The following is a 24,537-nucleotide window of genomic DNA, read 5'->3' on the forward strand; positions in this document are numbered from 1 at the left end:
TTTAAATGATCTAGTTTCTCTAACGACAACTAAAGACTTTTAACTCTTATTTGCAAGCCGTCCACTTTGATTGTACCATTGGCGCTGACGGTCCCTGTTTGGTGGGGGTCATGGTAAACCCCTTGTAAAAGCTCCCGCGGAGGCTCTTCATCTGTGCTCGACTCTTTTTAAAAAGTCTCTCGTTTTCATTCCACTAAACGTTGAACATTCATTCATTCACAAAGCTTCCGTCTTAAAATACAAACAACTTAGAAAATCCAAGAGCTAAAACACCTAAAAGGTACAGGATCAGGTTTGGAAACATTTGTTTCAGTAGGTAAATGTAGAAGAGGGACGGGGAGAAGAATATCTATACAGTTGGAGTATAAATCTCTATGCATACACAGTTTAACTCCTGGTGTGTGTGGTAGTCGTATTTGTAGGTCATGGTACATTGGCGAGAGTTGAAAGCAATACTGGTTATCAAGGAGACAGACATTCTTTCATTTATTCTTTTCATATGTAGTTCTTCATGAACAAGGTTGAGAAGTAATGGACCATTAAGTGGGTTTTCAATTCTAAAGGATGTTACATACTCCGGGAGAAGGATGCTCTGGTTTGGGAGTTCTCGCGGCTTGTTCTCGACACATCAACCGGGCAGAAATTGGAAGTGGGCGTGGTTAATGTGTTAAAACGGAAATGCTAGCAACCACTCTGCGAGCTCCCAGATGCTAATATTCACAGCGTGAGTGCTAATCTCTCCTGGGTAGAGATCGGCATACTGTGTGTGGGTGCATGCCGAATGAACGACGTGATCCGACGGACACGGTCGTGAATCTCCCACAATGCTTAGAGTGTGTGACGTATGCTGCAGTGGGAGGGGCCTATGAGGACTTCCCTGGAGTTCGTCACTTGAGTTTCTCGTAAAGTATAAATGACCTGGAACAAGTTCCTCACTTCCAAAAAAGGTTCAAAAAAGGCAACTGGACTTGTAGAGTTTTTGAGAAGACGTTTCACCGCTCATCTGAGTAGCTTCTTCAGTTCTAGGGGACTGGTGGGAAGTCTGAGGTTTAAATAGGGACTCCTACTGGAACCAGTGAACCTTGAATCTTTTTTGGACATACCATGACCTGGATGACTGAGAACCTTCACAGACAAGTTTCTCGCTTCTCGCGGAGTATGTTACAAGCTTTATCCAAAAACACGTGATCGTGATCAGTTTAAAAAAACCAAGATGGCGCCCGCCAAAGTGTCAAACTCAAGGCTTCACTCGTTCTTAATATTTGAAGTGCAAAATGATTTAGCATGACGTCCAACTTTGCAAAACTGAACTAATTACATTTTATTGGCCATGATATGGTCCTTATAAAGGGTTATAGGCTGTCAAAGATAAATGTTGAGCCCAAATGGAAGGTTTTATTAGCGAGACGGCCATGGGCGGACTGTGGTGCCCACCGAAATTCAATTTTCAAAGTTTCTGCATTTATTTTTTATGTAATCAACCTTCTCAACCATGTTCATGAAGTTACAAGAAGGTCTAACAGATCCAGGTGAGATAAAGGAGGGTATCTCATGCCTTTGGTTAAGGAAAAGCCAACGGATTCCGTTTCCCTTGTTGCTCCACACTGTTACCTGATGATGAACGTACCCGTCAGGAAGCCCTCAAACGTCTTGTTACTACTAATCATATCGTATCCCTCACTCCTCCACTCCTCCACTCCCATGTTCCCTAAAAGTTTTGTTAAGTGTCTGTCTTCATCTCGGGCTCGGCATCAGCAGTGAGTCATCTCCTCCTCCCCTCCTTTTCTTTCCTCCTCTCTCTCTCTCTTTCTTTTCTTTTTTTTGATCTCCTTAAACCTCCTTCCCTCAGCTACTCTGCCGCAGCCCTCCTCCCACGCCATTGAGGGTACTGGGTTTTTGTGTTTGTGTGTTTTGTCGTGTGGTGTGTCTAAAGAGCTGTAACAGAGCCAATCTAACCCCACGCCCCCAGTTGCGTTTTCCCCTCTTCTGTAACCTAGCACGGCGAGGCGCTCATCCGCATGTGCGTGTGGTAGCGTGGAGGAGGCACAGCAGAGGGTGGAACCGCCATAGGCATGGACTGGGGTGGGGGCCCGCTCGGGTGGGGGTGGGGGTGAGGGTGGTGGTGATGGGACTGAGGGTGCCCGTGGGCGTGGGAGGCCCTGGTTAGGGTGGAGGTGGCGCCCGGGTGAAGGGGGTGCGGATATGAGGAGGAGGTGGAGGAGGACGAGGCCGGCTGGAGCTGGTAGCTGGCGGCGGAGGACGGCCCGGAGGAGGACGGCGTCGCCTGGGAGCTGCTGCCCCCCTTGGGAGGCTGCTTCTGAGGCGGAGTCTGGTTGAGCTGGATGGAGATGTCGGAGGAGACGTCGGAGGCACTGCGGCCCCGCTGCGGTGGCGGCCAGGAGTCCGGATGGAGGAACTGGCCGCTGTAGTCGCTGCAGTCGGACATGCGGGGGCGGTAGAGAGCCGGGTGGGGCCGATAGAGCTCCTCCTCGGCGTAACGCTTCATGAAGAGGTAGACGGACATCACGCCTGCACCCTGAGACAAATTAACACAAATAGCCGTTCAGGGACCACTTCATGGAGCGGTTGTCATTGGCAACTGTCAATCATCCTGATGTCACATCCTGTTTCTATAATGTCAAACTAACTGAAACAAAACTTCTTAGACAAATTTTAACTTGAACATACATCAACATTATATTACGCACTTAAAATGAGTTGAATAAAATGTATTTGACGTGCACTTTGGACATGGAGGGGGTGGAGCTTATGACCTATACTGCAGCCAGCCACCAGGGGGAGCTCTAGTTGCTTTTGGCTTCACATTAAAGGAGCTGTCATGGCATCCACTTTTTATACAGTCTATGGTTTTTCTATCGTTTGGTTTGTTCGTTGGCCGATCAAAACCCAATTTTGCAACTATTTTTAAAAACAGAATAACTTGTTCTGATTTTTACACATCCTGTCCCGAGCTGTCTGCCACCTTCTGCACAACAACGACAGTGTTAGAGTTGTCATAGTCTTCCACGGCGGTCTCACACTACATTATAAATAGTGTTGTCACATAACCACACCTGACAGCAAGTGATTCTGGGTACGACCAGATGTTCAGCAGACTCGTGCTGCTTGCAAAAAGCAGTTTGTGAAAGCGACATTGTCATTGTCCTCTCACGGAAGTCGGCCGTGGACACTTTTGTAACTATGTAAGTGTTCTTTTTTGCACCTGTGAGTAATGTCACAGCGTTCAGACACATCTGAAGTACACCTCCACTTCACCTGAGCGAGGTGAAAAGTAAAAAGGTCAGCGAAAGACAAGAGTTTCAGGAGGTGTTATCAACGAATTTTTACACATTTAGACATTTACTCGTTATTAAGGAACTCTGCAAAAAAGTTGTACAATGTTGTCCGTGGTTGTGGAGAAAGCAGAGAAACTGTTGCAGCATTTACTTAACTGAAAGACATGTGTTAAACCGGGACTGTCTTTGGTTGATGCAGATTCAAGTTCCTATTTTTCATTAAAAAGCTCTGTATTAAGGCTCATTTAAGGTACTGTGGGACATAGACGGCGTAACCTACATACATAGCCTACGCCGGTGTGAGCTATTTAAACTTGGTGTGTTCTTCAGTCTGTCTCGCTCTGTAACAACTCCACCCAAACACTAGTCGGCGCTGTGTCTTTTTTGCCAGTCGGTTTAATTTTTGTTTCTACTTCCTGCTTCACTTTCAACAATTGCGACTGAAACCTGCGCCGAAATTTCGCCGAAGACGAGTCGTACAAATGTTTGTATCTCTGAACCTCCTCTGTCAACCTTTCCTCCATGTGTTCCATCTTTATTGATCCAAAACTATTAATTTGAAAATTGCGGAGATGGAGAAGCAGATGGAAATACTAAAGAGGAAACACGCTACTACTAAGTGGACCAATCACAGCTCTTGTGGTCCGAGTCGCCGCGGTACTTAGTTACATTTCTGGGGAGGTGCACGTCAGGCTACAGCGTGGTTTCAGCTTATGCTCTGCACTGTCGCCATAGCTATGGCATGAAATAGGTAGTCCTGTAGGTTGTACATGATTTTGCAAAACAAATGGACACTCTGGGCAGGATTCAGACTTCCATTAAGACAAAGGACACTCCTTTGAGGACAACTACATCCACATTTTATCCAGAGAAGACCGATGCTGGAAAGAGGAGTACAGGAAGCCAACTATGTCAGAAAACCCCTCTCTAAAAAAGGGAGGTGGACAGAGAACAGATCCTTCCAACTACAGGTAATTATCTGGTCTTTAAAGGACCCTTTTCAACCAGTCTTTTAAAACTGAACTGAAGCTACTTGGATGAGATGTCTTTGAGAAACTCTACAAGTCCAGTTGCCCTTGTTGTTTGGATGCACCATGACCAGGATGACTGAGAAGTCCAACAACTCGTAAACGGCTCTGATAAGCCGTTGAGTTGTGGTTAGAGGAGCAGCTTTGGGGCCGTGGGGTCGCAGGTTTGCATCCCACCGTGTCCATGCCTCGAGCAAACTTCCAACCCCCAAACTGCTCCCCAGGTGCAGCACAGGAGGCGGCCCACTGCTCACCGTGTGCACACTGCCGTCTGAACGAACGGACGGGTTAAATGCAGAGAAAGAATTCCCTCATCAGGGATTAATAAAGGAACAATTCAATTAACTGACATTAAATTAATAGTAACGTTTTGGATAGAGCCTCATCAGAGTGAAATAGATTTCAGGCTCATCCGTTTCCATCCATGAACACAACATCTGCTCTGCCACAGGGAATCCAAATGCACGAGTTTTCAGAGAAATCCAAAATGCAAAAAACCATTCATGAAACAACGAATCAGCAGCCTCCTCCTCCTCCTCCTCCTCCTCCTCCTCCTTAAACTGCAGCACGCCGCCATCAGGAGGGCAAAAAAAAAATGTTAATGAGCCCGTGATAATTTTGCAGAGCGTTAACAAAAAGGCTTCGGCGTTACTCCGCGGAACGAGCCATTATCTAATAATGTATTCATGTTTTCACTCGGGCATCCGCTGAGCATTCACAGCTCATTCACTATTCATACACAACATCATCGCTACAGCAACCCCCCCACCCCCACCCCCCGAAACGGGAATGCTGATGAACATGTTCGTGTGAATGAGGGGGAAGAAAAAAAAACAAAAAACGTGTTCTCCAACTACGGGGTGGATTAGAAAGGAATAAAGTTGGGAAAGAAGGAGATGTGAAAAGACAATGCAACGGGTAAATAAGAAGAAGAAGAGAAGAGATGAAGGGATGAGAAGTGGTGAAAGACGAGAGGACAATATGAGAGAATAAGGTGTGAAAGAAAAGAAAAATGAAAGAGGACGGTTAGGTGACGCAAGGATGAGCCAGATGTTTAAGGAAGGTGAGATAAACCGAGATGACGCGGCTCTAACTTCCTGATCAGGACGAGATGTGAAAATATGAGAAATAACGTGGAGGGAGAGGACGAGAAGGAAATGGAGGAGGAGGGATTAGAGAGTGAAAGATAACTGAAGGTTTGAAGTAAAAGTAAAGAGCTGGTAGAGGAGGAGGAGACGGAGAGGAAGAAGACAGATGAGGGAAAACAAAACAGGAACGACAGCAGAGACGGCGAGGAGATAAAACGAACACACAGAAGGCGAGAGATAAGAGAAGAAGAACAGAGAGGGGAAGGGACGACAGAGGATTAAAGAACGGGAGATGAAAGAGAGGAGAGGCACGATAAAAGTAGAGGACATATAGAAGAGAGGAGGAGGAGGAGGAGGAGGAAGAAGTGGAAGAAAGGGATAAAGGAGGAGGAGCAGAGCCTCCCTCTCTTTCCTCCTTTTTATTCCCAGCGAGGAATATTCAGATGCATATGAAGCTGTGCTGCGACAGAGCTGCTGCCCTCAAGTATTCAGGCTATTAACATTTATGAATATTGATGCAGGCGAGATGACGAGCTCCTACGCAGGCACTTCTTTAAATGTGTGTTTGTCTGAATGGGTGTGTGGTGTGTGTGTGTGTGTGTGCACGTGCTCGAGTGTGTTCAGCTAAACGGCGGTTGTCGACGCCCCAGAGCCCCCGATTCACAAACAGCGGCTGCCAAGCATCAGGACGTATCTGCGTCACCGTGCGCTGCTCACAGTGTGCGTTTACTCCAACACATCTGCAGTGTGTGCATGAGTAACTGTGTGTGTGTGTTTGTGTGTGTGTGTGTGTTTGTGTGTTAGCGTCACCTCTTTGAGCAGGAAGGAGGAGGCGGCGAAGGCGAAGGACCAGCCGTAGCGGTAGTGGAAGAACTGCTCGGGCTCTCTGGGTCGGTTCATCACCTCGTCGTTAATGCTGGAGATGTAGAGGACCAGACCCACCACCAGACTGAGACCTGCAGGAGCACAAACACACACCCAAACAGACAAACACACAAAAACACACACACACACACGTTGGATATTTTAGTCGTAGTGGTATCGTGATAAATGCAGAGGATTTGATGGTGTATAGTGAGTCATCGGGGGTTCTCTCTCTGTAAACACCGTCTTGCAGAAATACAGCTTGGTGCAACCTGCTAAAGCATTTACACACCGATCAGCCACAACATTATGACCACTGGCAGGAGAAGTAAATAACATTTAAACCATCTTGTGACAGTTCAGTGTTCTGCTGGGAAACTTCTGGACCTGGCATTCATTGGTGTGGATGTTACTTAGACATGTAGCACCCACCTAGACCAGACCAGGCACCCCCACCCCATAGCAATGACACTCCTTGATGGCAGCAGCCATCCCCAGCAGGATGCAGCCTGACACAGACACACACACAAAAACACTTTAGGAACGACTAAAAAAAAACCATGAAGAACAGCACAAGGTGTTGACCTGGCCTCCAAATTCACTAGATCCCAAACTGATCAAGTATCTGTGGGATGATCCACAGAGGCCCCTCAACCCACAGGACCCAAAGGACAAGGGCATGGGGGCAACACTGGGGGAGGGGGGTGAAGAAGAAGAGGTAGTGTCTAAGGGGATTATGTTGAAGAGTAAATGTTCTGGTGGTTATCTGGTGACTCTAGTCATGTGGGTTTCAGGTGGGCTACACCCACAGATGTTCCTGTCTAAACCCCAACCCCCCCCACCAGTCCTTTAGAACTGAAGACTTGGATGAAACGTCTTCAAGAACCTCTACAAGTCCAGTCGCTCTTGTTTCAGCTTTGTTTGTTGCATCCTTCACCCGCAGACTTATCAAATCCCTCCTTGTACATTTTAAATCATCGATTTGAGGTTCAGTTGTAAGTATGACATGGGCAAACATGAATGAGTGGAAGGAAGAGTAAAATACTGTAAGACCAGGCGGTTAAATCCAGTAGAAACCAGGTCGACCACTTCTGACATTTCGTTTTCATTTTCTATCCGACAAACACAAGCGAACCAGGAGGCGGAAGGCTAATGCCGCTTTTCCCTTGTTACCTTGTCATACTAATCCCATCTGAATGGGCCTTTAGTCTCTTTGTGTTTGTGCGCGCTGCGTCGTAGCTGGACTAGCTAATGATAACGTGTCCTGGTTGGACTGTATATAGACGACAGGCTGCGCTGAGCTGAGGAGATAAACAAGGACACGTTCACCAGCCCAGGAAACAACGGCGCAAAAGGGACGCGGGGATGCAAGTACACACTAGAGCGTAGAAAACCCGGCCTCGTGCGCACACACACACACACACACACACACACACACACACACACACAGTGGAGCCTCATTAGCAGAGTGTGTCAGCTCCTCCCCTGTCGACGAACTAACCGCAGCAGCTGACCTGCAAAAAACTCTGACACACTAAACACAGCAAAGAAGCTTTAAACATCATTTTAACATTAATATAAACTAGTATAAAGCGCTGCGCTACGTAATAATACAGTTAATAAATAAATATATAATCAGCGTTAGCCTACATGGAGCTTTTTAAAACGTGTTAAGCCAGATTTAGGCTTCTGTGTCGGGGCGTCACAGAGGCTCCGTGGCTCTGTGGCTCAATAATTCAACAGCATGTAAGGGACACGAAGACACAGCGAGACTACCGTGATTGATGGCGTTTCTTTTTACATATTAAAGCCTCCAGCGGGTCGGTGATGATGCTGTAAACAACACGAGTTAGCGACATATTTATCAGTCAATTTGTGCCATCCTTTGCCTCGCTAATAGATTAGCAGAGCACCATCTGGTCCTGATTGAAAATACCTGTTGGACAGATTGTTTTGGTGGGGCAGCTGTGGAAAATGAGGCCAATCAAAGCAGGAGACGCCGGCAGGAGTCCTTAAGGAGGCGGCTGGGCGGGAGATCAGTTTGACGTAAACGATGGAACAAATCACGATAGCCTACGAGCTACGATGACTCCACAAGTCCAGGCAGACAAATGTCTCTGAGAGCTTAAAGTATGATCTGTCACATTTCTCTTTACCCTCATCTGTCCGTTACCCAGCTGGCACTGGGATAGAAGCAGGGAACACACTGCATAGGTCACAGGTTTATCACAGCGCAGAGAGACAAACTTAGATTCACACTTACAGCCGATGTAGAATCACAAATGAACCCAACAAACATGGAGTGGAATCACCCAGAGGAAAAGTCACAGAGAAAACATTCAAACCATCTCTGTGAGGCGACACTGGAAACCAGAAGATTTACAAAAAGTTTTTGATTAAGTTTTATAAAAAATAACCACAAAAGCAGAAGGCCGTGAACTGCTCCTCAGCTGTGTGGAATACATGTTCAGATACCAACTATGCTTCTTTGCATTTTTTCTTTCATTCTTTCATCCATTCATGATTTGTTGCAGCTCATCCTCTAGAGCAGAGGTGTCAAACATACGGCCCAGGGGCCAAAACCGGCCCGCGGGATAAATTTGCAAAAAATTACACTGAAGACATTAACTGCAAATTGTCAATAAAGGTAACTGCTAACCCAAAGGGAAAGTTCTGGGTTCTAATCCATTCTGTGTGGAGTTTGCATGTTCTCCTTGTGTCTGCGTGGGTTCTCTCAGCTGGGATAGTCTCCCAATGAATGAATGAATGATCCAAGGGCTCACACAGTTTTAGTAGATGTTGAAGACCCAGAACTGGAGCCTATCCCAGCTGTCATTAGGCGAGAGGCGTCCACCCTGGACAGGTCTCCAGTCTATCACAGGGCTAACACAGAGAGACACTCACACCTACGGCCAATTTAGAATCACCAATGAACCTAACCAGCATGTCTTTGGACGGTGGGAGGAAGCTGGAGTAGCTGGAGAGAACCCACGCAGACACAGGGAGAACATGCAAACTCCACACAGAAAGGAACAAGTCGGCCGTGATGGATTAGAACCCAGAACCTTCTGGCTGGGAGGCATCAGAGCTCAACGTGCAAAATGAATTATTATAAAACAAAGTATTTTTCTTTGCTTTCATTTTTTTTTGTCCCATTAAATTGATATTTTCCAATATTTCCCAATTCATTAAATTCAGCTTTATATGGTACTAAATACTGAGAATAAGTTCAAATGGTAGATTTATTTAATGATTAAAATGAATTTTGCAAATTAAAATGGGGTGAGGAGAAAGACTTGGTGTATTTGCCTCTATCAGCCATCAGATGGCAGCGTCGTGACTCAGTCTCAGCCTCCTGGACACGAGCTCCACGTGTTCATGGAGAGCAGAGGAGGAGGAGGAGGAGGAGGAGGAGAGGGGTAAAAACACCAGAGGGAGAGAAAAAAGAGAGAGAACGAGAAGGAGAGAAAAGGGAGGAAACAGCTGGTCCACAGCCACCATGTTGGGACCCCGGGGTGCGATCTGACTGACGGGCAGTTTTCATGACAAAAATAAGCACATGCTGACTGAGACGAAGAGTTTCTGCTGAAATCACGTAACACCGTTCTGAAATGTCCGTGAGAAGTATTTACAGCAAAGCCTTTATAGGAGAGAACACAGTCTTTATGGTAAAATGCTCGATCAGGCATAACATTATGACCACAGACAGGAGAAGTAAATAACTTCTGGACCTGGCATTCATTGGTGTGGATGTTACTTAACCATGTAGCACCCACCTAGACCAGACCAGGCACCCCCACCCCATAGCAATGACACTCCTTGATGGCAGCAGCCATCCCCAGCAGGATGCAGCCTGACACAGACACACACACAAAAACACTTTAGGAACAACTAAAAAAAAAACAAGCAGAACAGCACAAGGTGTTGACCTGGCCTCCAAACTCACTAGATCCCAAACTGATCAAGTATCTGTGGGATGATCCACAGAGGCCCCTCCCCTCAAAGGCCCCCCCACTAACAACAGGACACCCTCAGAAGGACCATGTTCACATTTCTCCTTATATAATTTTAGTGCTTATAAAATGTGAAAAAGTCGATCTAATGTATTTTTTTTACATGTTTTTACAAATTTAAAAACAGCTCTTTCACATTCATATTTGCGTGCATTCAAAGAAACTAACGCAGCATGAGTCAAGAGGAAGATGTTAACAAAGACCACAGATAAAGAGACAAATGGACTGCACTTGTATGTTGCTTTTGTAATTTACTGGATAAAATGCCTTACATGTTGTTTCTCGTTAGTGTTTTGTGTGTTCATTTTCACACATAGAACAGATTTCTGGACGTGCATGTCTTTGAGTTTGTGTGTATTTATTCGCATGAATGTGTTTTTCTCTGTCCTGGCTTGGTGACATTCTCATGACATCATGTGTCCAGTCAGCAGTCCACCATGCTAAGCTAGCAGCTGTGAGGTAAAGCTCCCTCATGCAAAAAGAAAAAGGTGATGTAATGCTGTCTGCAGAGAGAGAGAGAGAGAGAGAGAGAGAGAGAGAGACAGACAGAGAGAGAGAGAGAGAGCACGAAGTCCAAAAAAAACAAAAAACAAAACGAATCCCAACAACCACTACATCAGCTGAATGTCTGACCCGTGCTGGAGGTAACAAACGTCACCCGGCTGTCCTGCAGCGTTACCAGGAGCTGATGTCACCCTGCCGGCTGCACTGACTCTCCTCACCAAAAAGGACTCTAATACAAACGAGACACAATCTCAGCGGACGATTTCACAGCTCTGGTGTCGCGCTGATGTGGCAGAGAGGACTTTGTTTGTTAAATGTGAGCGGACAGTAAAACAGCCACCAAGGGTTTATCTTTTAGCGGCTTCGGCTTCCTCCATCCTCACATCTCTCTCTCACATGCCGGCTGAGGTAGGTTAGCATAATGACATGCACCTAAACACTCAAAGGACACAGCCAGGATGCATTAACCATATTTGGAGGTGGTCTAGGATGCTTTTGACCTCAATCCTTTGGTGGTGTGAACACACAATGAGTCCTGGGTCACATTAATGATGTCAGATTGGAAAATCCTCAGGTGGACTGAGATTTAATCTGCTATCAATTAACAATAACAGTCCTAACTTCTGTCCCCGAGAAGTTTCAACCCCATTCACACCTTGAGACTGGAGCCTCTGACTGATAATTAGTCGTTAGAGGAGCACCGTCATAGGGAAAGAGGATGACAGGTAAGTATCTAGCCGTTAAAGAACGCTAGTTGTGCCAGTTTCTGGTCGTTAACAGAAGTCAAGCAAGTTTTCTGATGGGCTACACCCAGATGTTCCTATTTAAACTTCCCACCAGTCCCTTAGAACTGAGGACAGATGAAACGTCTTCTCAAAACACGCTGCCTTTCCTAAATGCTTTTTGGCTATACCATGACCTGGATGACTGAGAACCTTCACGGTCATTAAAGATTATCTACTGCAAGGTCTGAACCTTGTCATCCAGAAGTTAATAGCACTTCCACCACCTCTGATTTCATCTAAGTGACTTGTGTTTCTTCTTCATTAATCTTCTCCTGACTCCTCAGATTTATCTTGCGGTCATTTCCAGGGACCAAAACCGCTTCATTGGGAACAACTGAGCTACACTGGCTCACCAAACAACCTAAACTGGACGTCCTGTGAGCTCAACTGGTGGTAGCACCAAAAAAAACACAACATAGAAGCACACTGCTGCCTTCCAGGGGAATATTCTGGACTGTGGCGTTCTCCACATATCTTAATCAACATAAAATCAATTTGAGTGCAGTCTATATTAATAATTAACTAGCAAGAAGTCTTTTAGCATTTATTGTTGGATTGTTTCTTGGCACATTATTGCCACAGAATATTGATCCTTGAAACCACTGTCAGGAAAGTGTTACAGCAGCCACATACTCCTGAATGTGATTATTATCTTTGCATGTGTGCAAAAAATGGTACCTGTGTGCAAAACATATTGCTCCACATCACTACTAGTGATGGAAGTCACAAAAACATGTCAACAGCTAACTATTAACTGAACGTTGGAAATGTCTCTGCAAAACTAGGGGCATTATTCTGCATTATTCACCTTTGAAATGCTTGCCACATGGTTTTGGAAGCTGGCTGAAGGGATCTGCTGCTGTTTAGCTGAAAGTGATGTCCAGTGCAAAAAGGCTGCGCTTCAAAGTCACTGGGAGCTAGGGGTTGCACCGACTAGTCGACTTCACTGCTGCGTCGTGACGCTTTAGGCAGGAAGTTGACTAGTCGCCGATCACGTGACAACAACAACAATGGATGCCTCCGAGAAGACAGGTGAGGAGCCCAGTGGGTCGTTGCAGCAAACTAGTAGCGGTTCAGCCTATTCTACCGTGACATGTCAGACCTGAAATACAACAAAAGTACGCCTGCACTCATCTGAAAAGGGTAACGCTTACGCTAGCAGAGGAACGGTCCAAATCCTCTGGACAGCAGTCAGTTAACAACTTCACCAAATATCCTGTGGTAACAGAGAGAAGGAGGCTGCACATCAACTATTTGATAAAGTTATTAGACCTTTAGCTGCAGGACACAGAGAAGGCTTAGGAGATATACCGCTTTGATAAGCTCTATCATGTACTATTAGTTGACATAGTTGCTGTGGTTGTGGATCGTGTTTCTTTTGTCCTTGATGTCAGTGAATGCACCACGCGAGAGACGTAAGTTATGGTAGAGTTGAGAGTTTGCTGAGTGAGAGCGATATTATTAGTGTCAGACTGAAGGTGTTTATGGTGTTGACGTGTTCAAGCTTCAGTAAACTTGCAGAAAAGCCTCCGTAGCTTCTTTTTTGTGAGACGCTACGATATGTATCAGGTCAAGAATATAGATTTCATTACTTTCTACTGAGTTTCTATGTGTGACGTCATCGAGTAGTCGACGTCGACTTTTACCACATATTAGTCGACTTTAAAAAATCCAAAGTCGTGCAACCCCTAATGGGAGTACTGATCGAGTTGTAGCTTTAGTTAAACCGTTTATTTTATATGAGGATGGGGTCTGTGCAGGTTATTTGGAACTAGTGTAGAATAGTCATCTCTTCATGGGTTTGTACAAGTCTATTGTCGCATTCGAACGCTGGAAACACACCATTTTCTAAAATACTACAGACTTAAGGAGCCTTTCCCAAGACAAGGAGAACCAGGGCCAAGCAAAAAGTACACCGATATGTGTGGTTGTCTGCTCTTAGTCCAATGTGAACGAATGGAACAGATTTGAAGGTGAATCTATTTTTTTAGCAGATTTTTTTTTTACCATAACAGCATGATCAAACACTTCATCTGGTAACTTTCCACTCTGCTACGTGTCTGGAATAGAATCTGACAGCACTGAAGCTCGATGCCCAGTCCACTAACTGCAGCCAGATAATGGCTCAGAGCAGGAAGACGTCATCCGGGAGAAAAACCAGCCTCCTCGTTACCGACTTCTCCTGATTGAAATGTCAAAACTACAACAAAGTCCCCTTCCAGACCGCTCGGTCGAAGCCGAAACTTTGGACCGAAGGCCCGCAGCGGCGCCCTGCAGCTTCCTCAGCAAAGACAGAGCAATTATTTGGAATTAAATCCCATCTACTGTTCAGCCAGCAGCGAGAACAAGGTATGGTCTGACAGGTGGTCCGCTGGGAAAAGCATAGAAGAGCTGTAGAGGGAATCTACCATCCTTTCCAGTCCACACCAGTCTTTTATCATTAACCTTTGAGAATGTCGACTTTTAACAAGCTCACTTCTCTCCCTTCTGCTCTGCTGCTGCTGTTTAAAGTCTTAGTTAAGCCGACAGGTGAGGGAAGAGTTTGATTCTTCACACAGGGTTTGTACGGTATATAATATACTATATATATATATATATATATATATATATATATATAATATAGACAGAGCTGAATATTTCTACCTGACGACAGTAAAGGTCTTCACTGTAATGGCTGTTTGAGCAGGGAGAGCGTTTTCTGAATCACAAGACACATCCACGACAAACGCAATTAAATGAGCATCCACGTCCTGATTTAAGAATATCTTATTCTTGATCTAGACCTACTGGAGTTTAAGTTTTCAAACATGCGGCCGCACATAAGGGTCCAATCTGGCCCGTGGGGTGAATTTGCAAGGTACAAAGGTCTGCACTTTGGGGGACGAAGACAGCCGAGGCTGCCTGTGAAAGACATTAACTGCAATTTTTCAATAAAAGTAACTGCTATTATGAATATGTCCACTAGGGTTTACACTGCACACAACATTCCGCAATGCGCGGAAATTTCTCAAGAACATTTCAGGTTGTGAACATTTCTATAATATACTTGTTTGTCTTTGCACTAAAACTATATAGAAACTACCTTCAGGTTTCAGAGAGAGATCTGACGACGCCAAAAAAAATAAAAATTATTTCAATTACCTTGCCACAACTTGATAAATAAAAAGAAGAAGCCAAAAGAAGAAGACAATGGACACCACTACATCACTCTGCCTCCCTTAAGATAGTTATGTTTTTATTAAAATACATATTTTCTAGGATGTATTTCTTTAGGAGCATACCCGGTGCATAGAGTCGCTACAGAACCTGCCGACCTCTACATGCGTGCTGCAGAATGAGAATATGCTTTTTGTCACCATGCAGCCCTGCACTGCTTCCTTGAAACACCTCGTGACTTTTCCAACTATTTCTAACTGCTTGAACTTTCACACATGTTCCAGGGCAACAAGAAGAAAATATATCTGCCACAATCAAATATGAGGAACAATAAGGTGAAGGTGTTAAATTATTAAAACTGTAGCCTCAGCCCCGTCCGTTAATCTCTGCTGAAGCCTTTCCTAAAGCCGTCTTTATCTTCTGCACCGAGATGAGTTTTAAATCTTCACCATCACGCGCCGCAAAGCCCAACAATTTAAAGGGAGGCGAGGCCGGACTGACCTGAGAGCGGCCGAGCCGAGTTCACGGCTCAGTTTAATCACTTGATCATAAACTTTTCAAAGTGCTTTGCAGATAAAAAATAAAAAATAAAAAAGTATTCCCCTCGGGGTATGTGCAAGACCGTTCTGTACGTCCAATTAGTTTGGATGGAGTTCACTTTTACTTTTGGCATAAATACAGCGAGAAGATTGCATTTCATATCGCTAGAACTCTCTGTAGACCCTCCATCCACTGATTCTCTGACAGCTGCGTACTGAGGCTCGTCTCCCAGGGTGCATTGCAGTGACAACAAGACCCTGCAGCGTAATTGGGAAAAAATCAGGAAACAAACTGTGACAAGAAACAAAAGTATAAAATAAAAGTTGCTGCGTACCTTGATTCTCTGCACAAGAACATACATGTCTGTATGAAGTGAGTGAAATTCCACCCTGTGATCAAGGCTCACTGTGCAGAGGCTGCAGGTGTTTGACACTCTATGAGCAGGTCCTCTATTTACCTGACAGTATGAAGAATATCCCGGAAACGAAGGCGAGGATGGTGCGCTGCGGACGGATGTGTCCGATGTTGCTGATGACGAAGGCGGTGAAGACGAAGAGCAGGGAGACCATGGGGAAGGGAGTGGCCGTTCGAACCATTTCTGGAGGAAGAGACGGTAGAAGAAAATTATAATGCAGCAAACATTCATTCATTCATTCATTTTATGGAACCGCTTGTCCTCTGGAGGGTTGGGGGGGGCAGACATTTTTACTGTGTACTCATATGCAGAGTTGTGCAGTAGCTGGCTGCGTGTCGAGCTGAGTAAGGCCTATGATTTATTCAGGAACCTCTCCCACCGAGCCACTGCAGAGTTATGACTTGTGTGCCCACCTGAGGACATTTATCTAGCGTTAAACGGACCACATGTGTCCCCCTCCGCCCCCCTCCGGTGTCTCCAACAACAGCGTGCGCTTTACTTCAAAGAGACAGAACAAACCGCGGAGGGAAGGGGGGGAACACTTTGAGGCCGGTTCATAGAGTCAACACCTTAAATCATTAAAAGAGCTCAGAGACAAAAACAGCTCCGTGGGGATCTTCGCTGAGCTCTCAGAATTCATCTACAGATCGACCGAAGAAAAAAAAAAATGTTTTCAGTACTCTAACAGTTCTTAAATATAAATTTTTCACGGGGGCTCGGTGGTTTGTGGCGGGATTGTAAGATGATACCTTGAATTACAAATGCATTTTGGAGCGAGCAAAACAAAACACACAGCGTTAAGCTCATGTTTTGCAACCTTGCTTTAGATTTAAGACGCTGCTGAGCTGGTGGAGCCAGAATGAATTCTTATCACAATATGAGTCTGTAAAATAGCTCTGCACGCAATTGGATAGTCATCCAACCAATCAGAGCAACGAGGAACGTGACATTAAGAGATGAAGTATTTCTCAAGAAAGGCCTTTATCAGTATCTTTTACAACAGACGAGGCAGCAGACTGGAAAGAGGTCGCTTCTCCGATGTCAGCTGTTTCGTTTGCAAACAAATTCAACTCCACGACGCTCACATGACCTGTATGACACCACATAAAGCCCCGCCCCAATCATCTGATTGGTCCGCAGACATTTTCCGGGGCGTAATCAGTTCCTGGTGGAGACACTTCACTCCAACAGTGTTCGATTTTTAGAATGTGATGTATTCAGAAAAACAGAGTTGGCAGGTGAGGGGCCGAAGCTTTTGTGAAAGTAGAGTTTTTCAGATTAAGAAATATGTCAGTTAGAGACACGAGTCGCGTTTAGGGATCGTTCAGGACACATTTGGTCTGTACATTTCAATCAATGACTGTCTATAAAGATGGGAGAAACCTCCGTGAAGAGTCGTAGTGAAGCTCAGCGCGGTGTCTCCGGTAGTCGCCATCTTGTCGGCGCCTGCCTCCAACTAACTCGAGGCCAGTTCAAAAAAAGGGCAAAGAGGTGGAGTGTGAGTGGAGCTGGGCCAGACAGCTAACAACCTGTCACTGAAAGCAGCCAGGCGCTTGATATAGTTTGACAACGTGAGTTCTTCAAAGCTCTCTAAAAGTCTTCCCTGTGCAGTCGTCATGAACGGAGAACGCACCAGGCTGTAAACATATTTATTTCGACTGACTGACACGTGGAGCCAGTCGGTTGGCATTCGAGGAGCTTTTTAAGCCTTAAGGTGTTAGCTTAATTTTTATGCCTCAGAGGTTGCAGCTTGCTGAGGATTTTACTGCAGCTGCTCTCCTGCCAGTTTTAGTTTCCTGACTAAAGCCCAAGAGGAATTCCAACGTTTCCCACTGGAAGGCAAAAAGTTTTCAGTCAACTCTGAGCGACATGGATGTCAGCAAGTTTTGTTTCCAAGTTCTAAAGAGGAAGGCTGCGTTCAGGCTGCGTTGAATAAATAATAAGCCTGGAGTCTCTCTGCTGGGAACTTCCGGGTTAATCAAACCATTTGGCTTGAGTCGTCGTCTGATCGCTGTAGATTTGAATTACAACAAAATGGCCGCTGCTGTCGGAGAAGCGAGATGTTTAGAGTCTGCCATCGCGTCTGTTGCAAGAGATACTGGCAGTGAAATAACTTTAAAGACGAACAGTTAACAGCGATTAAGGCGTTTCTCTAGAATGCCTCACATACTTCCACTCTACTGTGTCCAGCTAGCACGCATGTTTATGAAATGTTGAAGCTGAAGAAGTCCAGTGGGAGCGTGAGAGTTGGAAAACACAAATAAATGAGTATAAAGTGTATAATCCAACCTTTCTTTGTGTGGTGAAAGTATTAATACAGTCTATGAGCCCAAAGCATGTGGAGTGCCCCCTGGTGGCTGGCTGCAGTATCAGTCATAAGCCCCGCCCCCCTCCAATCCCAAGCCCATAATGAAATCCAGACGTGTTACCAGACTCATATTCTGATAAGAACTGAGTCTGGCCAATGAAGTAGGAATATTAATTTCCTTAATTTCGTTGTACCTGTACAGTGAGAATACAGACATTCTATTCTATTCTATTCTATTCTATTCTATTCTATTCTATTCTAATATTGTCATTTTCATAAAAAGAGCAAACAGGTGAATATTTTGTGCAGACAAAGCAACTGAGAAGAATACTTCTAAATGCACATGAAGCCATATTTTAACCATATTATCCTGTAAACAGGTACGGCTTTAAAGTACGGACGTGACTCACTGAGAATGTTGGCCGTGTTTTCTGTCGTGATCTCTATCTCCGGCTCCGTGAAGTATTCTGATGGGACACATCTGCCCTTCTCAGGTCCTGGGGGGAGGAAGGAAAAAATAAAATAAATAAATAAATAAAAAACGAACAAAGTGAGAAAGAAAAAGAGCGAAGAAGAAAAAGAAAGAGGAGACGAGTGAGACAGTTGATTAGTTGCACTGATTGGGGTCAGAAACAATGTGGAAGCGTACGCATTTTGGAAATAAAACTGAGACGAACGAACATGAGAGGAAGAGGAAGGGAACGACGGAATGGGGCAAATAAGAAAAGAGGTGAAAGAGAAATAACAGATGGTGAAAATACAACAGGAGCAGGGAGATGGAGGATGGAAGTGAGAGAAAAAGTGAATTAGAGGCAGAGACAGATGGAGGTCAGGGGGTTCAGGGGAAAACAAGCTCTGAGCCGAGAGAGAGAGAGGGAGGGAAAGGGAAAGAGGAGCTGAATGCAGACGCAATGATTAACCTCGAACTGTAGGCACAGAGACGTAGAGAGAGGACGCATACATTCATATACATTCATATACATGTATATAAATATATGCACACTTCAGAATATATCAACACAATGATGCACACATGTACAGATGAATGTGATATCTCTCCTCCCTCTCTCTCCCACACACTCTTGGCCGTTCCAAATGCCACCAGCGTTTTCCCTCCTCTGACCTTTTGTACCAGGCGCCAGACAACAGGGAAACACAAACATGGCCGCCCTCCCCAGAGCATCGCCATCATGACCCCGACACACACACACAGCGACAGCGGTAAGGACATATTATTTGTTTCCACACACACACACTTCTGCTTCTGCTGTTTGTTTGTTTGTTGGTGTGTGAATGAATGAACAACAGAACACTTTTTGGCTTTTTGACTTCAGCGCATCCATCCAGGTTCTTCACAGACTATTATATTCACACATCAGATCATACGCTACTACCTAAAAAGAATAATTATTAATTTAACAAACGTAACAAGATTTCCAAACTGATTTTTTGGGGCTTTTGTGTCTTTTGTGTCGCATTCAGGACTGTAGCCTCAGTTTTTTGCAGCAACAAGCGCGGCAGAAACGCAACTGAGGTGTTACCTCATGGCTCAAGTCTGGGCTAAGAGGTTGCACTTGAACGCATCGCAAAGAATACGGCCGTGTCCAGCTAGCATGCACGTTTATGAAATGTTTTTTTTTTTTTTCATTTGAGATCATAGACTGTATAAAAAGTGGACGCCATGACAGCTCCTCAAAAGTGAAGCCCAAACATCGACTGTAAAAAGATGGACGGCCGAACTGCTCCTCTAAAGTGAAGCCAAAGCAAGTAGAGCTCCCCCTGGTGGCTGGCTGCAGTATAGGTCATAAGCTCCACCCCCTCCATGTTAGTGGATGGCATCAAATATATATTATATTAGGTAGTTAATATAATGTTGATGAATGTTCAAGTGTCAATTTTTTGAAAAAGTTTCATTTTAGTTATTTGATGCTATAGAAACACGATGTGACATGATGGTGACCACCAGTTGCCATGCCAACCGCTCGGTAAAGCAGTACCATGGGACCGTAAGATTTGTAAAAAAAAAAATATATGTATTTATATAAATTTATAAAAGTCCAGTGTATGATCCAACATTTCCTTGAAACTGGTGGAGGTAGAGCAGAGCGTAGTATTAATTAAATGAAAATGCAAGTGAGTCTGGAGGAAGTGTGGGCGGGGCATCGATATCACGGCTCCACGTGGCTCCACCCTCAGACCGTACTGATCAGACTCTGGCTCCTAAGTCACAAGATGGCGGCGCAAGATGTATCCCTGGGAAAATAGCGTCAGTTTGGGCTAATGAGAGGAAGTGGAGACGTTTGTCCATATTTATATACAGTCTATGCGCCCAAAGCATGCAGAGCTCCCCCTGGTGGCTGGCTGCAGTATCAGTCATAAGCCCCGCCCCCTCCATGTTGTTGGGCCAAACTACACACTACCTCCCACACCAACAAACAGACTACTGCGTTCTTTGCACTAGTTTTAATACAGACTATTTATATATTTATATATTTTACTGCATCTTAATATTTATTTCTTATATTAACTTTATTTTTGTGTTTATGTTTGTGACATGTAGCTGCTTACAAGAGATGCTGCCAAACGAAATTTTGTAGCTTCTTCTTCTTCACTACACTATCTTCACATCGTCATGCACACCGGGCTCAATCTGATTTTTTTTTCAGTTTTCCACCCAGCTTTCATCCTGACAGTTGTGGTAAACAGCCACACTTTGACAAAAGAACTTGTGATTGCGAATCGCAGAGCGAAAACGCCGTGAAAATGGACCAGCAGGATTCTGGGCAGGGGGGGTTAGGGGGATTGTCACACTCCAACAAACAAATCTAGTGTGAAAATGTCCCGGTGTCACGCTGCGCTGTGGTTTCCTTAGCTCGTAAAGAAAGATCTGTTCTGGATAACATCAAAATACGAAGAGGGATTTCCAAAAAAACTAAATTAATAAATAATCTTGAACCTGGAACGTTTAGAAAATACTAACCTGCCACGAAGCAGACTCTCCAGAGGCCGGAGTGCAGCGCCATCTTGACCTCGGTGGTCTGGTTCTGCTGCAGGATGATGCCTTCCTCCATCAGCAGCCAGTAGTCCGTCGACACGGCGACGCCCACCAGCAACAAACCACAGGCCCCAAAAACTGAGGAGAGCAGTGTCAGAGCCCTGGTACTGAACGAACTCATCTGAGGAGCAAAGAGGAGACGATGGGAGAGATCAGTGTAGGCCATGGTCGGTCCAGGGACAAAACACTCAAGTCCTAAATGGACACACGGAGCATTTTAGTTTAGTTTACTTAAAGATTTGTGTGGAAAGAGAAGAAAGAGAAGAGGTGACAGGAGGACGGAGAGACATTGATTTCATTTATTGATTTTTTCATTTTTAAAATATGCACAAGCGGAGCAGGGAGCCTCGGATACGAGGGCGGGGGGGTTGATTTTAATCCATCTTGACTTTCATTGACTTCAGCTGTTAAATATGAATGAATGAGTGTGCCGACCAGAGAGAGAGAGAGAGAGAGAGAGAGGCTGAAAGGAAAAGGGAGGAGGTGGAGAACTTTGGAAGAACTGAACGTCAGGAAAGACAAGAACACAGAGATGGAACCTGATAATAAACAAGATGGAATTCTGTGAGTTCAGACGAGCCGGCACCGAGCAAGATCACCTTCAACAAAGACATGTTGAAGGATGTTAAGACGAATCACAGATGTGTGGAAGTCTTCAAATAAACTCTCGGCGTGACGCAAATCAAACAAAAACGACGCTCTGATACATGAGGGACGACGTGTTGTCACCAGCAAGGGACGTAAACATTTAAAACACAGAGTCCACCCTTGGGACGGAACAAAATGTTGAGTTTCTTCTCATCACGGTGGAAAAACAAGAAGATGAGGAGGAGGAGGAGGAGGAGGAGGAGGAGGAGGTATTTAATGCAAACAGCTGGGAGAATTCCCTCATGAATAAAAATCAGGCAAAATCTGAAAACAAGCTCAAACTGTAAGTGAACAGATGGTGGAAGAGTTTACGTTGCGCCTTTCAAAATGAACAGGAGCTCATTAATCAACGAACCTGTCAGAACGTCTGATAATTAACCATCCACAGCACGAGTCGTCAGTTAGACATGATGCACAGGATACATGAGAAAGGTACCAAAGCTTTCTGGTTTAAATGTTTTTAATCTGTAGTAAAGTTGTAGTTGCATGCACAGTGACGGTGCTGCAGGTTTGTCAGGCTTCCTGGTGGCGTGCAGTGCAGCTTGAGCCTCACTAGGTGGCAGAAACGCTGCCTCTGCCTCGCGTCTGCACGGCTTCAACTGTTGCCGCTCTGAGAGAAACATCTTCAGACAGACAGCGCCTCATCCATCCAGTCAAAATGGAGGTCACAGTCACCACGCCGCCGTGGATCCCCTCCTCTCCTCCCAAAAAAACTAAACGCAGACACAGAACGCCGCTCTGCGTGGACAGAGAACAACCTCTTCTCCATCCCCGTCAGACATCTGTCTCAGAGTGAGCTCCTTTCACATGGACATCATTTAGTCCACAGAAATAACCTGCCACGAGTCTGCGTCACATGATAGTAAGTGACAGGCCGCCTGCAGCAGAGCGCGCGCTGTTAATTAAAGTTGAAGTCGAATCACGTTAGTACAGTTCAATAAAACGTGCCGCGGGCTGCTACGTGCATTTATGAAAAACAGATGACACGGCGGCGGCGGCGGCGGTGGTGGTGGTGTCGGTGAACGGGCCACGACGGGGCCCGCTGAGATTCTAGGCTCGGTTAACGCACAGATAATCACTGTTTGTGTCTGAGCTGAACTGTGATATTTGTTTTGTCATTGTTTGCCTCCTGCAGTGTTTTAGGTTATTTATATATTGAGGCAGCTCACAGATGGCGTCTTATGCGCAGAGTAATGTGCTATAGACGCTTTTTAGCTGAGGGGAGAAAAGCCGAGGCCCTTCCTTCTGGAGACGCTTTAAAAATGGATCGTCTCTTTTTGAGGTTCTAGGGGAGGTGTTATCTGACGTTAAAGTGTCTGGAGAGACTTAAAATAAAACTTGGACACACTTTAAAAAGAAGGTTTCTTTGTTGTTTAACCTTCTATATGCGTATTTGATTACAATGATATTTCTATACATGAATTATGCTAGAGAAATTGTGTATTTATTATCATGTTGAGAGCACAAACGTGTTTCTTTTCTATTGTCAGCGTTGCTAGATCAGGAGGCTTCAAGCCCAACTGGGCGGTTTTGAATTTTAATTTTCAGGCAAAGCTGATTTGAAACAAAAACCAAAGTGCATTTACTTCTTCCTGAGTCATTACGTTCCTCTGTTTGCTGCAGAGAGCATGGCCTGCTCTGCAAAGTTCAGATCAAACAAATTCTGCTACACTTGTGCGTGCATGAGGACACTGAACGTGCACTGTTTGTGCAAAGACTGAACTGTCATTAGACTGTGTTCACGGGACAGGCAGTGGTTGGTGCAGATGATTGAGCTGCGCCTTGTTAGAGAGTAGAGAGGCGCTCCATTTGTCTAGTAGCTAGACGTGAGTAGTTGTGGTGTTGCATGATTTCTGTACGTCAGCTGCATAGCGTACTAAACAAAACATCAATCTTTTATTTTTGTGCAGTTTTGCGTCTGTCTTTGCAGTTTTTAAACAACTTTTGGGCCAGAAACTACCAGCTGTATCTGGCAACGCTGCCCCAAGCACTGCAGGCTCGGGCTAGGACACACTTTAGTGTCTTCAGGCTGCAAGCTGACTCAAACGTAGGACTCAAACTCTGAGAGTTTAATATCAGGCTAGAAGTCACAGAATTCAAGACAACAAAGCAAACTGAGTGGAGAGAAGTGGAATTAGGCAAAAAGGAGGAAATAGCAAAAACAGACAAAGACAGAAATGCAAGAATTGGTCAAAGCAAAGCTGAGGACCTGGAAAACTTGCAGGGACAAGAAAGACTAGAAAGACTCCTCCTGAAGAGGAGGAGTATAGGTCAAGAGGATAACTTCAATTTCATCCACAACACAAAAGGCCAAGTAAATGAATTAAAAGTAACTCCAGCACCTTTAGGTTAAATTAAAGCATGCACGTATATATAGAGCATATTGCCTTCTTTACATTTAGGGTTAAAATGAATGTTTGAATAGAAGGATCAGAGGTTAGAGGTTAGGACTGAATGTCATGCTTTGCTGCAGATACATTCAGAACAGTGTCAGAGGAGGTTCACTGATTCTTAAAATGTTGTTTACGAGGGCGAGGCTGAGAAAGAGAGGGGTGGATAGGGGGGTAGAGAGGCTGATAAGAGACCAGCCGGGAACAAACCGAAGCCAGCAGACAAGATCAGAACCGAACGGATAAGAAGCGAAAAGAAAAGCCGCCGTCAGGCAGGGAGAGAGCGAAGCGTGACCTCATCGCTCAAGTGAGACGCCGCGGAGCACATTCAGCAGAGTCAGAGAGGATTCGCTCGCTCACACATGAGTCACACCTCACAAATATTTGATATAGTAAAACATCCGTCATCAGAAACCCCCCCGCACCCCCACCCTCCCGCACAGATGA

The 24,537-nt window shown here is 45.1% G+C and overlaps 1 protein-coding gene across 3 annotated transcripts in view; it reads right to left on the bottom strand.

The window, feature by feature from the left end:
- Positions 1-1,993: 1,993 nt before the first annotated feature.
- cacng7a (calcium channel, voltage-dependent, gamma subunit 7a) overlaps positions 1,994-24,537 on the bottom strand; it is a gene marked incomplete at its 3' end in the record, with an annotated part of 82,064 nt that continues 59,520 nt past the window's right edge. Inside the window, exons 1-6 of one of the 3 annotated variants that reach the window (XM_084563212.1) lie at positions 20,978-21,290; positions 18,408-18,494; positions 15,732-15,872; positions 6,223-6,368; positions 2,327-2,536; positions 1,994-2,077 (exon numbers count right to left, since the gene is read on the bottom strand). In XM_084563212.1, the coding sequence (XP_084419338.1) occupies positions 1,994-2,077; positions 2,327-2,536; positions 6,223-6,368; positions 15,732-15,872; positions 18,408-18,494; positions 20,978-21,218 (909 nt within the window). In that variant the 5' untranslated portion in view covers positions 21,219-21,290. Of the gene's footprint in view, positions 2,537-6,222; positions 6,369-15,731; positions 15,873-18,407; positions 18,495-20,977; positions 21,291-24,537 lie in introns of those variants that run through there. The other 2 variants (XM_084563213.1, XM_084563211.1) reach the window with 2 other exon arrangements.

The sequence above is a fragment of the Chelon labrosus genome, assembly GCF_963514085.1.
Source record: "Chelon labrosus genome assembly, chromosome: 16".
Classification (NCBI taxonomy): domain Eukaryota; kingdom Metazoa; phylum Chordata; class Actinopteri; order Mugiliformes; family Mugilidae; genus Chelon; species Chelon labrosus.